General features: G+C 38.0%; 2 protein-coding genes and 1 pseudogene across 2 annotated transcripts in view; all 3 read right to left on the reverse strand.

The window, feature by feature from the left end:
* The window catches only part of LOC107731984 (39S ribosomal protein L35, mitochondrial-like), a 3895-nt gene extending 3562 nt beyond the window's left edge, over positions 1-333 (reverse strand). The window contains exon 1 of the mRNA XM_016543217.1: positions 226-333. Within this exon, the coding sequence (XP_016398703.1) occupies positions 226-256 (31 nt within the window). The 5' untranslated portion in view covers positions 257-333. The remainder of the gene's footprint in view (positions 1-225) is intronic.
* A 6802-nt stretch (positions 334-7135) lies between these two features.
* On the reverse strand, positions 7136-13293 carry LOC107732029 (laminin subunit gamma-2-like). The gene is made up of 10 exons (XM_016543262.1): positions 12960-13293; positions 12661-12728; positions 11046-11204; positions 10806-10944; positions 10633-10721; positions 9933-9996; positions 9439-9527; positions 9079-9191; positions 8364-8520; positions 7136-7809 (listed from the first exon to the last, which is right to left on the reverse strand). Exons 2-10 carry the CDS (start codon positions 12707-12709, stop codon positions 7652-7654), a joined length of 1017 nt encoding a protein of 338 aa, XP_016398748.1. The 5' UTR covers positions 12710-12728; positions 12960-13293; the 3' UTR covers positions 7136-7651.
* Positions 13294-14454: 1161 nt separating this feature from the next.
* LOC107732037 (cytosolic 5'-nucleotidase 1A-like) overlaps positions 14455-16639 on the reverse strand; it is a 4154-nt pseudogene continuing 1969 nt past the window's right edge.

Raw genomic sequence — 16639 nt, forward strand, 5'->3', positions numbered from 1 at the left:
ATAATATAATATTAAATAAAACGTCGGATAAAACGCACTAAATTGTTATATTGCATCGAAGAAAACGAGTCCAGTGCACAAACGTCCTTTGCGAATTGAAATAGACATAGGAATCTTTAATTGTGTATTCCAATGCACACCAACTTTAAGAGTCTATAAAATTTCATTATTTTCATTTTCAGCAACGTATTTCTGACCTTAAAATTAAATGTGCACTTTTTATACCTGATAGACCTCTTGTCAAGGTGGCCGCCATCTTAAACGCCACTGACGTATCGACTACAGTGGCCGGTTAGGACAAACAGAACGCGCTGGAGAGAACAGCAAAAGGGCCCTACAAAAACCCAACTAAAATTGATTCCCAGAAATAAAATATATAATAAAAATAATAAGTTGAATTTGTCAGCTCAATTTATTACACCAAACACTAGATCTAGATATAGAAAACCGCGAAGAATAATACATCGTTTAAATGGATGCTAGCTTTGTTCAAATTAAATAACAAATAATAATAATAATAATTTGTGGGGAAAACGCCACTGAGAACATTTATACACATTGGAACCAGTGCTACTTTTTTCAGGATTCTTTGATGAATAAAAAGTTATTTTGTAATCTATTTTGCAATAAAAAAAAAATTTGTAACAATATAAGTCTTTACACTTTTTAAAACCAATTTAACATATCTTTGCTGAATAAAAGTATTAATAAAAAAATTAAAAAAAACGTATTGACCCCAAACTTTTTAATGGTAGTGTATATTGTTCCAAAAGATTGTGCTTATTTGAAAATTTGCTTTGACGTTCCCTTCAATTTCGGTCTCTCAACATTGCATCATGATGACGCGCTGGGGAAATACTGAAGCCTCATTGGCAGAACGACGTTGCAACGCAAAGCCCAATGGCATTGAAGCGTGCACAGTAGAGGCGGGAACTCGTCGTGTAACGCAGCGCTCGGCGCCATTTTCTCAGAGTCGTTGCCGATAAGTGGTTTATTCTAAGCTGATCCCCTTGTGCATTCTGTTGAGACTGAAGATGTTTGGTGAGTATGACAGTTTCTTTCAGCTGTCCTCAGTGAAGTGATGAGTGTCAGGACCCTTTGCCTCCGTATCGCCGTTATCTTGACGAGAAGTTGACCGCTTCCGCCATCCAAGAGCCGCGGAGAAAGAAGCAGCAGCAGCCGGAGGCAGAAGAGTCAGAGGATGAGCTCATGCCGAGTCAGTGTACGCGAGTGATTACCTAGCCAGGTTCGCCGCTCCCTCTGATGGAGCCTGCATGGTCTCTTGGTGGATCAGAAATTGACGATGATGACCAACTGTGTTCCTGCCTCTTTTCATAAGGCAGTGTAAGTTGCTTACACTCTAACCACTCTGTATGCCAAGCGCTTCCGCCACTCGTTGCTAGTGATGTCCGATTCTTGAACGAATCGTTCTTTTAAATCGGTTCTCAGGAAGGAACTGGTCGAGTCGGTTCACAAAATCGAACTGAATCGAATTCGATGACACAAGACTCAGCCGCAGTAGCACGTCCGACTCGAAAAAGAATCAAATAAGCCGGTTCAACCAACTGTCGAAGTTTGCCGAGGATTACCGAGGATTCTGACGAGTGTGTTGCTGACGTTATGCATGCGCGTTTATCACCGAGAACTTGAACGAGCCTGATGCGCAATAAGAAACAAAACGTTCTGGAAATATGCTTATGACTAGTTTTATTAAATAGGCCTACATTTTTGTTAAAACACAGAATAACCTGAATTTTACAATGGTTTATTGTGCATGCAGATTGTATTTTAAGTTGTTAAACTACATCAATGAGTTTATAAGGATGATTTATTCTTTCTATGTATTGTATTAGAACATCCTCGTTTATGCATCAACGTCTGTAATGTGTGCTGTAGGTGCGAAACTTTTAGGAAACTTATCCAAGATGTAGGCTATTCAATATTGGTCGGTCATATCAGACATGAAGGATCAGTGAATGAAACCGTGAGTGTGACCACAACAATAACTTAAGGCAGGGCTGTACGCTACGAAAAAACTGGTCTGTGCGATGAATAAATGTACCTCTGTAGCACGCGTGCGATACAGTTTTGCATGTTCATAACACAGCCGCTTAATAGTGTGAAGTGATTTCGTTGTGCTTGTTTGTGTGTGTGAGATTGATTATACTTGGTAGTTAGGGGTGTGCGATATGACCATTTTGCTACAACTTTTTGGCCTGTGCTACAAAACTTTCAACCTCTGTAGCACCAGTGCTATGTGAAAAAAAAGTTAACGTACAGCCCTGACTTAAGGGAATGAAAGGCAATAATCGGCAATACGCCTTCACACAAGAAATGCATACTGACATCATTGTGAGATGACTGGAACCAATGAATAATTTTTTTGAACCGGTTCGTTGAGCCAAACTGTCCGAATAAAACAGCTGGCGGAAAGCAAGCGTCCGCACTAGGGTATTTCTATAAGGCAAACTGATTGGCTGATGCCTGAGTTGGTGCTTGACAAGTTTAAAATTTTTCAACTTCTGCCACAAACAACGCCAGTGGCACAATGCAACGGACCCACAATTCAGTTGCACAATGCATGAAGTCACCCATTCAAAGTAAATGAGAAGCGTTAACGCTGATGCCCCATGTGAATGCACTGTTATAGGTGTGTCATGTTGCTTACACTAACTACTGTGTACACGGGTGCTACCGCCGCTCATTGCCCTTCTATGATGAGCACTGGTTGTGCTACTGTTTTTCTTATAGGTGTTTTCTTATAGGCTCGATCTTGAATCCCAATCCAGATTTATGGAATCTGCATGGGGTCAGTTATACTGCCACAGCGCGTGTCAAAAGCCCCTTCTACCAGGTGCCTCTATGTTCATAAATGGAAAGTCTTTGAGAGCTAGTGCAGCTTGACGATGAGGAGGACCCTGTGAATTGTCCAATTCCAGTTATCTTGTTCGTCTTGCAGGAGCGCTTAGACAGCGGCTGTGCACCTTCTACGCTCAATATATATATTGCTGCTAAGCCAGCCTTTCATAGTGAAATTAATGGTCGGCCAGTGGGCAGGAATGATCTGGTGGTCTAATTTTACGCGGCACGAGATGGCTAAACCCTCCTTGTCCGTGTATGATCAGTGCAGCCACTGCCTAGCCCGCTCTGTGTCAAAGTCTATGCAAAAGCTCCTATGGTGATGTGTTATGAATTTCCACAAGCGACTGGAATTCATTGTCTATCCTAATGCTGTGTCAGAGTTCTTGCATGAGCAGTGTCTTCTCGAGCAAAGTCTCTTCTGCTCACCAAGGCTGCATTTATTTGATGAAAAATACAGTAAAAAACAGTAATATTGTGAAATATTACAATTTAAAATAACAGTTTTCTATATTCTAAAATGTAATTTATTCCTGTGATGCAAAGCTGAATTTTCAGCTGTCATTACTCCAGTCTTCATTTCAGAAGCTGGATGATTTCAGGAAACCTGAGGTCTTGATTTGCAAGAATTTGCAGTGCAACCTCCAGTGGAAGAGGTTTGGAATAACCTTTTATTTAATTGTTATGATGGTTTGCTGGATTTAAACCAGTCCTGGAAAAAATGTTGACAACTGCAGTTTGTCTTTTTTGAAAAATAATTTATAGTTTTTGATTAATGTTAATATGAGATGTTTGAAATTGAAAACAGTGATTGAGAGGAGAAACGGAGAGAGCACATCCTATTTACGATGCTGATGAATTTCGTGTTCCTGTTGGAGGTGAATTTTATTGCCACCTGATCAACAAAACAAAAAATTGATTTGTGTAAGATTAACAATTCAATTGTGTGCAGTTCACACCATTTCAATCATTAACCCTGATATTTTCATGAATTAAATTCTAAGCACGTAGAGCATGTCTAAACAGGTCTGACAGGTCAAGTAGTCTAAATAGTTAATATATGATAAACTAACAGTACTTGCAAAGGAGAGTCAGGCAAGTATAAAAAAATTATTAGCTAGATAAAGATACCTGAAGGGTATCGACCAAATGAGTTGCTCCATAAACGGTTCCAAAGCCTCCTTCACCCAGCTGACTGCCGATTTCATAACGGCATGAACTGATGTCTGTTAAAAGATAAATAACAGGTGTTGACATAAATTGTCAATCAGTGGCAGCAATTACTAAACCTAGAACTATTTTTAAAAGGACTTTAATTTATGTATTAATTTTGATAATACACTTAATAGTTGTGCCTTAAAATATTCATTTGTCACACTACAGAACTATTAGTGGTCAATTTTTTCCAGTGTAAAATACACAACTACACCTCATACATAAATAAAAATTTGAATGAAATCTTGTTTAATGTTAAAAATGTTTATTTCCATGTTAGTTATCAACTATCCTTAAAGAAAGTGCATATTCAAGTCAATTTAAAGCATAAACCATTGAACTGCCGATTAAAGTGTGCATGCGTGTTGGATTATGTTCATAAACTGACTAATAATTGTCTTATTGTAGCTGGCTCGACTGAGGTGCCACAGTGTGCTCCGTCTGACAGACTGAAGTCTGCGGGACGTCAACACTGCAGTCGGACTTGTCACAACTAGGGTTGGGCGATGTCTACCAAATTGGCAAAGGACGATGTCTACAGTGAAACATTGTGATGGACGATGACATCGGGGGGCGGGGCGGGGTTAGGGGTGTGCCCGAAGTGTGAAACAAATAATGCGTTATATGGAGCCACTAAAATAAACCCTAACCCTAACCCTTGCGGGAGAGGGGGTGGGGGGGATCACGATGTCAGCTTAACATCGTGATGTCTGTCAGCCATCGACGATGGATGATGGCATCGTCTATCGGCCCAACCCTAGTCACAACATAAAGCTGGAGGGACATCATTACTACAGTCTAACGGGGCACAGACTGTTGCTTGGGGGACGTCATCACTACAGCTGGATGTGGCACAGAATAAAGCTGGAGGGACGTCATCACTACAGTCTAAAAGGGCACAGACGGTTGCTTGGAGGACGTCATCACTACAGCTGGAAGTGGTACAGAATAAAGCTGGGGGGACATCATTACTACAGTCTAACTGGGCACAGACTGTTGCTTGGGGGACGTCATCACTACAGTCTAACGGGGCACAGACTGTTGCTTGGGGGACGTCATCACTACAGCTGGAAGTGGTACAGAATAAAGCTGGAGGGACGTCATCACTACAGTCTAACTGGGCACAGACTGTTGCTTGGGGGACATCATTACTACAGCTGGATGTGACAGAATAAAGTGTAATTAAAGTGTAAAGCTGACTCAGCCGGCGCAGTTTCTCCAGAGCGGCTGCAGGAGCGTTGATGACGGCACAGCCATTTCACGATTGGCCAGATTCACCGCATGACAACTATCACGTGTGTTTCGGGTTTATTCTAACCTTTTAAATTCCAATAATAGCCACAAATCTGTGTTTTTAGAACAGTAAAAGCTTTTTTACTGTAGTCGCAATGTTATATTGAGTCACGTTTATCATAAAACACTGATGACAGCATATATTCCCCCACTTTATTAGTATTTAAATAGTTTACGTTGAACTTTATTCTTGAACAGATGGCGATGTATTAAGCAGTATATAATCAGTATATATCTCTTGCTCATGAAAACGTTTCTGAAACGTCTGTATCCCAGCCAACATGTATATGTGGGCCCCACATGGTTTATGCTGGGTCTACATGGGTACCAAGTGGGCATGGTCCCAAAATGGGCATCTTATCTGGGGCCCACTTGGGTCAACTGAGTAGGTCCCACATTGGCAAAAACAGATGGGCTCCCTATGGCTTGACGGCTCCGTTTTCAACTCCGCCCCCGACTGCAAGCGGCTACTCTCGTTGACTGCCGTCTGTAGCCGTGCTTCAAGTCGAACGCACCTAATGATATGTTGTTTTTAAGTCACATGACATTTGAATGTCCTTCCAAAACTATTTTCTTCCCTCTGTCACCCTCACACAGAAGACACTGATATTTCTGATATCTACAGATGAGTTTATGACTGGTAGAAATTGTAATTAAAGATATCTATAATTGATTTTGTACGAGGCATAATTCTAATTAGAGATTTCTCAAATTACAATTTTACTAGTGATAATTAAACTAGAGATATCTCTAACTGAATTGCCGCTAGTGAAAATTATAATTCGAGGCATCTCTAACTGGTGTTTGATTAGTCATAATCAAATTTAAGATATCTTTAAGATATCCAAACGTCTCCAAAATACATTATTACTAGTCAAATTACAGTTGTAGATTTTTGACTAAGCAAAACTTTCTTCCTAGTCAAAACTCATACCTGCATTTTAATTATGGATATCGCAATCTGATTTTTGACTAGGAAGATCTTTCTTTGGCGATATCTGCATTTAGCTTTGTGACTAGGAGTAATTTCAATGTAGATATCTGGAATTAACAATGTGACTAGTCAAAATTCCTTTATAGATATCTAAAATGTGCATGCAAATACACCTTTGTTAAGCCCCACCTTAAACATTTTATTAACCAATCCTACCTTGGAAACTGTTGTCTTCCACCATTTTGTCTAAGAATTGTATAATAAAGTTATACCAACTTCAAAATAAAAATGTAGCTGGTGCAAGTGTAAAAGTGACTCAATCTCAATCTACACACAAAGTTTTGAATAGTCAAAGTATTTAGAGATATCGCTAATCAGATTTCTTACTTGTCCAATTATAATTGCAGATATCTTTAATTGCTACTCTGACTAGTCAAATTGTAATCATGTCTCGTCAAAATACAATTGTAACTATCCAAAATATATTTATGGATAGTCAAACCATAGTTTTATATGTCAATTACGCCTGCCATAGTACTGACACCTACTGGCATCAGTATACCTTTGCCTAGTGCAATCTATCTCATCTATGGCTTTAATATTTCCCAAAAAAATATTTTATAGAATTATGCAATAAGAGATTAAATCATTTTATAACAATGTGATTTTTTTTAATGAAAATACATTTTTGTAATACTTTTTTTTTTTAAAGTATGATCAATAAAACTGGAATTGTCAAGAGTTTCAGTTCAGATACTGAAAGCACATGTTGGGGATTTCTGAAGGAAAGTTTCAGGAATGACCCATCAAACTTGCAGAGACACCACACTTTTATATCAAAGTTGTGAAAAGCTGTTTATTCCAGTTTACAACCTTGGAAATTGTCCAAAATATTCTGTTTTAAAATTAATATGAGACACATCACGTTAAATACAAGAAATACTGCAAATATATATAATACAATATACCTTCAGGACCTTAGGTAGACAAACGTAGTGGTACCAAAAAAAATAAAAACATCTGTGAACAAAATAAGCATAATCCAGCACAATTTAGTCCAACATTCTTTCAGTGCCGTGGCTTAACATATTTATACAAAAGAAAACATCCCCTCCCCAAAATACTGAATGGTTTCTCATACTTTACAGACTTGAAAAGAAGCCTGAATCAAAAGAGATGTAACTTCACAACACAGTCAGTAGTAAACAGGTTTTAAAAATGGAATGCAGAAAAGTGCGTCTTCATTCATTAAATATTTAATAGTATCTTGCCAATATAAAGCATAGAACAGTTCTAAGTTCTAAATAGAAACTTTCAGACAAAATGTGTGCAGCTATGTACATGGTAATGTCACCAGCCTGCATAAACAGGCTCAGCATCACAAGGGATTCCATAGAAGCGACCAGGTGGGCGGTCTTTTCGCAGGAGGGGCGTCCGGGCAAGGGAAAGCTCGCTGTCATTATCTCTTCTCCTCCGCAGAAGCAAAATGATGATGAAGAGAAGACCCACTGTGGAGGAGAAGAATAAATTAAGAGTGACAACTGACCTTTTGCTAAACCCCGCCTTAAAACATTACCGAACAATCTTAAATCTAATACTGACCAATTAATAAGTTAAATAATAATTTTACCTTGTATGACTGAGTACATTTACCACTGTTCAGCTCATTTTTGAGGGTGAAATCCAGTCAGGAACTTTTGCATTAAGGCAAAAGATTTCCCCACACAGATTTCACAAGGGGTTAAAGTTTATCATGGACTCGCCACGTCGTTGACCAACAGAAAGCTGCTTGGTTTGAAAGTGATTTCTGTGGGAGCCGTGCTTCATGCATCTCCACACTATTGACAGTAGGACTGCACGATAAATCGAAATGGAATCGAGATCGCGATTCGACAGAGTACACAATGGACCATTGCTGGCAAAATTCTGACAAAATGTCGCAAAAGTGCATAAATAAAGAGGCGGAGCTTAGCAAAATGTCTTTTATCTGTGAAACATTTTTCACATTTTGGTTTGGGAACAAAGTTCAGCTGAGAGATGGTGTGATGTAAACCATTCATACCTCCTCCTCCAATAACAAGCAGTGCAATGGTAACAGGAGAAAGTTCACACGTCTCCCCTGCCTTTCTGAAGAAGGTCTCCATGCAGTAACCAGGGACAGTGCTGCCCTCAGGACAGAACGCATCAGTGGGACACTGGATCGGATTTACATCAGGACTCTGGTTTATATAGACAGAAGTACATTTATTCTATGTAGTGACACATATTTGTAATCATAAATATGCTCTCATTTATAATGTTCTTAGATAAACGAGGAAGTATTAAAAAAAACAGTATATGATTTGCATTTCAAGCAAGAGGAACAAGTTAAGTGGTAACAGTAAAGACTGTGTGTGTGTGTTAGGGCTGTGCAATTAATCACATGCAATTGTCATGCGCATCTCGTCAGTAAAGCCGGTTCCGTGATTAGTAGTAAATCTCCATCACGTGCTTTCAGATGGAGCGGCATGCACTACACAGAGCCGTAGTTCACTGACAAGCTACGCAATGTCGCGTTCATAATCGCAGATGAATCGCATTCAATTATGAACGCGATATCGCCTAGCTTGTCAGTGATCTATGGCTCGGTGTATTAAATGCCGCTCCATCTGAAAGCAGGTGATGGAGATTTACTACTAATCACGGAACCGGCTTTACTGACGAGATGCGCGTGACAATCACATGCGATTAATTGCACAGCCCTAGTGTGTGTGTGTTTAGAGGAAGTAATCACTCACAGGGCAGTAGTGGTTTTCAGGACAAAGGTCACAGTTCTCCTGGCCCCAGTGGATCTGATAGAAACCACTGCTGCAAATCTGACACATGGTTTGATGGGCAGGCTTGTGCATTCCTGACAAAAAAAATATTGACATCATTTGAGTTTCATAAGTGTGGAAATTCTGATTTTCTCATTCAACAAAATACCTTTATTCATGTACTGAACTATGACAAAACTTGTATCACGCCGATGTAATCGATTTCATCATGTATGTCATATTTCTGAGTAACGTGGATTTATCTGTCTCCAGAGTTTTAAATCACAAAAACTACATTTTCCTATAATTTGAGTAAGCAATGTGGCTAAAAGTAGAAGATACCTGGGCGACAAGGTGTACATTCTTTGGAAGCGGTCTGTAGAGCCTCTGAGCCTGCAGGACAGACCCGGCACTGAGTACAGCTGGAGGAACTATCAAAAGGGCAGAAAGGAGGATTGTAACAAAGAACAACTGTTTACAACAAATTCTGACAGTCCTGTGGCACTGCAATGACACCGCTGTGACAGTCGACTAACATATTAGGAAAACAAAGCACAGCACTGAAATTTAACAAGTCAACAGAGAGAATGTCATCAAGTCTATAAATGGAGATGGTTCATTTTAATAGCCATATAATTTAACCTTTATGAAAACACATCAAAACAAAATCTGCATTTAATCTGAAAATGTCAAGATATTGTAATGATTTCTTCAAATAAGAAGAACAAGAACTAAACATTATTAAATATCCAATGTTTAATTTTTTTAATTTAGTACATAGTACTCAAAGCCTGAGATGTATTATTTATGGTGCAATGTTCAGAAAAGGAACTTACTTGCAGTACGTGCCTTGTGGACATGGGTTACATGATGTTGAATTTTGCAAAGATGTGTAGAAACCTGAAGCAAAAAGGAGAAAAAAAAAAAACAGTAGAATATATGTGACCCTGAACCACAAAACCAGTCATAATGGTCAATTTTTCGAAATTGAGATATATACATAATCTCAAAGCTGAATAAATACGATTTCCATTGATGGGTTTGTTATGATAGGACAATATTTGGCCGAGATACAACTATTTGAAAAATCTGGAATCTGAGGGTGCAAAAAAATCTAAATATTGAGAAAATCGCCTTTAAAGTTGTCCAAATGAAGTTCTTAGCAATGCATATTACTAATCAAAAATTAAGTTTTAATATATTTACAGTAGGAAATTTACAAAATATTTTTATGGAACATCTCATAAATGTAAGGAATATAATACTTATGCTTTTTTTTTTTTTTTCATAGATACGTATACTTTCATATAATAAAGAATCATTTTGAACGATTCCAGTGAAATATACAATAAAACACTTTTATATATTTTAATAAAAAATTCTAATGAATCTAAATTCTTATTTTCCCCTCAGTATTTCAATATGTAGTTGCATTTGCTTGTTTTTCTCCACCCCTCAATATGTCAATTTATTTAGGCAGGAAAGCAGAATGAATGAATGAATGAATTTACATATTGTATGTATGTCACTTGTTACCTGGTGCACAGGCTGTACAGGAGGCAGAGCCTGTGTTACTGCTGTAGGACCCAGTAGGACATGGCTGGCAGACAGGGCTTCCAGTGGAACTAATGAAAAAATGGTTAAAGCCTTCGCATGGAAAGATTGCGTATACGTTGAATAAACAACAGTGTAATACTTTCTCCTCTCACTTGCTGTAAAACCCAGATAAACAGGGCAGACAGCCCTGCTGTCCTGCTAGAGGCTGATAGAAACCCTGGACACACAGAAGACAGGCTCCAGGTAACACACACAGGCCGGCCTCAGGACAGCAAGAACACAACAGAGTTTCTGAGACCACAGAAAGAGAAAGTGCATGCGTCAACTTCAACTTTTAAGACAACATGAAATCAAAATGAAACCACGTTCTTAACACACACAAAAGCACCCACCATTATCATAATAAGAGCCAGGAGCGCAGGCAGCGCAGGTGGAAGTGTTGAGGCCGGAGCAGCTGAGCGCTGTAGTGCTGGGAGCGGCAGAGCTCATGTTTGCACTGACTGTGGTGATCGTCACAGCAGGACTGAGTGTTGTCTGACTCATCACCACTCCTGCACAATGGAGGGGGAAAAGTAGGTTCAAATAAATCATATGACACAATGGTCTTAAAAGCAAAAATAATAAGTAGCACAAGCGTTTTACATCTTTGATAACAATAATGAATGTTTCTTAAGCACCAAATCAGCATATTAGAATGACTTCTGAAGGATCATGTGACACTGAAGATGCTGAAAATTCAGCTTTGCCATCACCAAAATAAATTACAATTGAAAATTTAAGATAGAATTTTATTTTAAATTGTAATTACTTCACAATAACAAATAAATGCAGTCTTAATGAGCATATAAGACCTTTGTCAAAAAAAACGGTTTCTGAACTAGTCTCTAATTTAGCTTTAAGTGGACTGTAAACAACTTATAAAGCACAAAGAAGGTCATAAAAGCAGTTAATATGACATGATTTCTCATTTTGGCTCAGTACTGCTCAGCTTTTTGACAAGGTTAGTTTAAGGGTCTATTGCATCACTTGAATCACACTCACATTCCTTCGATTGTGTGTGTTTTTATTGTCTGTTGATGTATCCTGTAAATGGCACAGCATGGTTGTTAACCATCAGCAGAAAGGCAAACAGAGTCTTTATTGTGAATGTAATCACATTAGCCACCCTCAGCAACACGAGCACCCACTGAAGAAATACAGTTATTCTGAGGGGATGGTCATATGACTCGATTTCACTCCAGAAATACTAAGAACAAGTGAGGGACCCAGGAACCATGTTTCTGTTTGTTCTCTTCCAAGCTTTCACTACTTACTCAGAGGAAAATGGTTGACTCTTACTGACTTGTTAATAAACTGTTCAGATCATTTGAGCAAATTCTTTGAAACACACAAACGAGTAATTTGACAAATAACATCGACATTGACAAATGAATGAATCAGAGGTCATAAAAACTTAAATCACTACAGAACACTGCCGTGGCATGCCAATAACCCGTCTTTGTTTACTAAGCAGAGCTGTATTGTGATATTGATTTTTTGCAGGTAGCCTATTGTTGGGTTTAGACCTATCTTTAGTTATCAGGAAGAATGTGGTTTTGTTAAAATATCTTAAAGATGTAGTAAATGTATCTCTGTATTGAAAAACAACCACAAATAAATAATACATACATATACATACATAGTGGAAACTGATTTTTAAAAACACCTAAACACAATTATACATGTATATATTTTTCTCCTATAAAAATATTAAACATTATGTTTAAAAAAAAATATATATATAGTCTAGATAGACATTTAAAACTGATTTTGAAAATGGCTCATTCACAAAGCGAAATGTTGCAGCCGTTCAAAAAGTGAAACCTTTACATATTTTCCTCACGACCATGGCACTTCAACATATTTTAAATATTAGCTCAATGATAAAAGTTAAATATTAAAATGCGGTTTGACATTGTGTTAAAAGTCACAGTTTATCTGTTAACTTGCTGTGATTCGGAAACTCACCCAAAACACAAGCGGTGGCGAGAACGGACAAAACTCCCAAACTCTCCATGATCCAGCGATTTACTTCACGATTTACTACCACATCTGTTTAGCCATCTGGATTCATCACGGTAGACGACAGCATTGGTAAAAGAGTGTATTATTGGTAACTGTGGAAGATTTCTGCTCTCATTCCCTCTTTCGAGGGCTCATCAATGTCATATGACACTAATCATGTGACCTGAATCAAAGACTGAAACTATTTACGGTTACCTTACTATTGTATCATCTACAAACATTCTATAAACACGAACTAAAGTGGAGTCCCCACATCTGTTTAGCCATCTGGATTCAGCACGGTAGACGACAGCATTGGTAAAAGAGTGTATTGTTGGTAACTGTGGAAGATTTCTGCTCTCATTCCCTCTTTCGAGGGCTCATCAATGTCATATGACACTAATCATGTGACCTGAATCAAAGACTGAAACTATTTACGGTTACCTTACTATTGTATCATCTACAAACATTCTATAAACACGAACTAAAGTGAGCGCCATCCAGAAGTTAGGCGTAATATTTAAAGTGGGTGACAGATTAACAAGCTGGACGCCAGTCAAAGGTCCAAAAGAGTTTCTCAAATGACGACATTCTTCTGCTTCTTGTTTTACGGCAAACACAGAAGTGCAAATGACGACATTTTTGAAGTCCCGCCCTTAAAACAGTCAACAGGACCCATTACAGTTACTATGGTAACTGTCCTTTACACACACACACACACACACACACACACACAAACAGTGGTAATTTGAAGTTTGGGCTTATTTGAAGAAGTAGAGAAGTAGGGAAATTTCTGTAATTTCGCCCAAAGCTTCGTTTGTTTTGCTTTACACAAGTGACAGAGTATCTCTCTCGCACTGTTTAAACTGCTGCATTTCAGATGACTGGGAGAAAGTTTATTACCTACTTTACCTACCCATATTGCAGAAAAAATATGGTCTATTTTTCAACATATTTCCTCTTCACTGTTTATTATGATGTTCAGACTTGAGCATGCCCTGAGTTAGTAACACATAGGATTTCACATCCATGGTAAACACAGCAACAAGTGAACCCAATTTGTATACATAGTAACACTGATTAAAATACTGCATGACAGATATACACATATAAAGGTTACAATACAGAGTGCAAAACAGCCCTTTATGGTAAACAATAACAGAGATGTTCATTCAAAACAAGGCAATTACAATATAAAACCAAATATATGCAAGGCCAGAAGTGTTAAAGGTGATTTGGTGCATTTTAGCTTCAGATAATACTTAGACTGTGGCATAATAAATTAAATAACATTTGCTATTACATTAGATCAGAAAATGTAACTATTTAACTTAACAGTATACGACTTATTGCCCATTTAACAGTGTTCTTTCTCTGTTTACTTATGGCTTGATATAACATAGTAAACAACTTCAAAGCTACGATGCTCAGTGCAGAGGGTCTGTCATTGACAAACTGGCTCTTTCTGGTCTTTATTTATTTATTTATTTATGCAATGTGACAAAAAAGCACAAAATTGGTTGGCAGCCAGTTGACGGTAGCCATTGACCTTCATAGTATTTTTTCCATACAAGTCAATGGCTACCGTCAACTGTTTGAGTACCAACATTCTTCAAAATATCTTCTTTCTTTTAACAGAAAAAAGAAGCTCATACAGGTTTGGCACAACTTGGGGTTGTGTAAATGATGACAGAAATGTATTTTTGGGGTGAACTATCCCTGTAAAAACCTGATTTAAATGGGTCACTCGTCACACCCCGGATGGACAGAGCAGTATTCACTCTAGCTGCTTGGCTGACATGTCTTTTTTTTACATCCCTCACTGTCTTTGATTGAAACTTCTGGGCTATTCCATAGGGAACATGAGCCGCCACTGTCCCAAGTTCTGCTGCTCCCTCCACATGGAACATTTGATCATCGAAGAAGATGTGAGGTCTGATCTTTTCCAGCATGGGGCTTTTAGGTGCTCCTGCTAGGAAGAGGGCCTCATCTGTCTCTAGACCCCAGGAACGTAACGTCTTGAGGGCCCCGGTGCCTGAACTGGCTGCACTGCGAGCTGTAACCAAGTAGGTGCGTATAGGACAGTCCAAGCGCTGATCTTTGGGATAGTTTCCCCAGAGCTTCCAAGAACCCCTTAAGTGGTCCCTATGAAAAATGATAATAATTCACTGTTGTCAGAAGTATAATATACTTGTTTTCTTGTGAAAAAGTGTTTACAGCAAACATCATTAGCATTATGGATCATCAAATGGAGTTTAAACACATTTTTATAATCCACACAGTATAATATTGCACTGCTATTACATTTAAATTGAACATACATGATCAAGAGGTTTATTTTCATGGGCTTTCTCATGCTCAAAGAATTTGTCCAGCCCGTGGGCTTTGTAGATTCTCTTCAATATGAAAGAATTTCATATTGAATCAAAATTAATATATTTATGATTCTACCATTAAAAGTTCATTAATTTCCTAAACCATTCCACTCACCTTCTTCAATGGCTTCTCTAACTTTCACTGAAATTAGCAGACAGATAAAGGTTGGTGTGGTAGGCTTTCAGATACCCAATAGGACTATTGACTCCAGTCATACAAAAGCGCTCTATAAACAGCTCTGGTAATAAAAAACAACACAAGATAATTGCATATGACCGCCACCAAACTGACATGCATTTAAAAAGATATCTCTTAATAACTACAATGAGTTCAAAGAGTGAATTAAGCATCTATAAATACTATATATACACACATTTAAGAAAAAAAAAGAAATTAAATAAAAATGACAAATGCATACAACAACATTTCAAAACCAAAACATTTAAATGAAAACATATTAAAAAATAATAAATAAAAAAATTCAAAACAACAACAAAATGACTAAAACTTATAAAGGAAGATATTTTAAAGAATGTTGGTAACAACACTGTTTCGGATCCCATTGACTTCCATTGTATTTTTTGTCCATACAATGGAAATCAACAGAAACAGAAACTATTTGGTTTCCAACATTCTTCAAAATATCTTTATGTTCCACAGAGAAAAAAAAGAAAGCATGCAGGTTTGGAACAAAGTGAGGGTGAGTAAATGATGACAGAATTTTAATTTTGGGGTTGAAGTCCTGGTGTTTGTCCAGTTAAAAACAGAGCCTTGCGATCTTTTGACTTACGGTAATGGTTAATTGAATTTATGAGCCGAAGTCCCACATGAGCATGATTGCTGGTCATCAAAGAGCTCTTCACTGTCTGGATAAAGCTCCCTGAGTCGAGCGTTCACTGCCTACACAGCACAGAAAAATAACATTTCCCTCTGTATCCATAGCTCTGTAGCTTGGAAAGAAAGATAACTGAATGACAAAAATAAATATTTTCTTTCTTTAAGTTGAAATAATTGTAAACATTTTTTAGATTCTCATTAATGATATAATTGCTAATCATCAGAATCAGAATCAGAATGAGCTTTATTGCCAGGTATGTTTACACATACGAGGAATTTGTTTTCGTGACAGAAGCTTCCACAGTGTAACAGAATGACAGTGACAGAACATGGGAGAAGAGCAGTGGGGAGAGGACGCAGCCCTGAGGAGCTTACATACATCATTGATGTATGTAAGTACATTAGTGCGAATGGCTCGATCTCATGTTGGATCTGATATTTCAGGTAATCCTCCGTCCATTCCCTGCTGCTCATAAATGTCCTGCTCTCGATCCAAGAGGGCACGGGAGGATACAGCAATGGTGATGGCATTCTGAGGCTTTGGCTGAATAAACATAATATTACAAATTGACAGTAGGCCACACATTTCTGATTACTATTTGAGTTTTTTCAAATATATTTCAAATTTTGCGACAGACAGACAGACAGACAGACAGACAGATGGATGACAGACAGACATAAAGATAGACAGACAGATAGATAGATAGATAGATAGATAGACAGACAGACA

Source organism: Sinocyclocheilus rhinocerous, unplaced genomic scaffold (genome assembly GCF_001515625.1).
Source record: "Sinocyclocheilus rhinocerous isolate Xijiao unplaced genomic scaffold, SAMN03320098_v1.1 scaffold1635, whole genome shotgun sequence".
NCBI lineage: Eukaryota > Metazoa > Chordata > Actinopteri > Cypriniformes > Cyprinidae > Sinocyclocheilus > Sinocyclocheilus rhinocerous.

Excerpts from the sequence above, each read along its gene's own strand:
- LOC107732029 (XM_016543262.1), bottom strand. The coding sequence starts at position 12,709 with ATGGAGAGTTTGGGAGTTTTGTCCGTTCTCGCCACCGCTTGTGTTTTG. Across the intron at positions 10,945-11,045 it reads TGGCTCTTATTATGATAATG|AAACTCTGTTGTGTTCTTGC; the intron begins GTGGGTGCTTTT and ends CTGTGGTCTCAG. Across the intron at positions 7,810-8,363 it reads GCTTGTTATTGGAGGAGGAG|TGGGTCTTCTCTTCATCATC; the intron begins GTATGAATGGTT and ends TCTCCTCCACAG.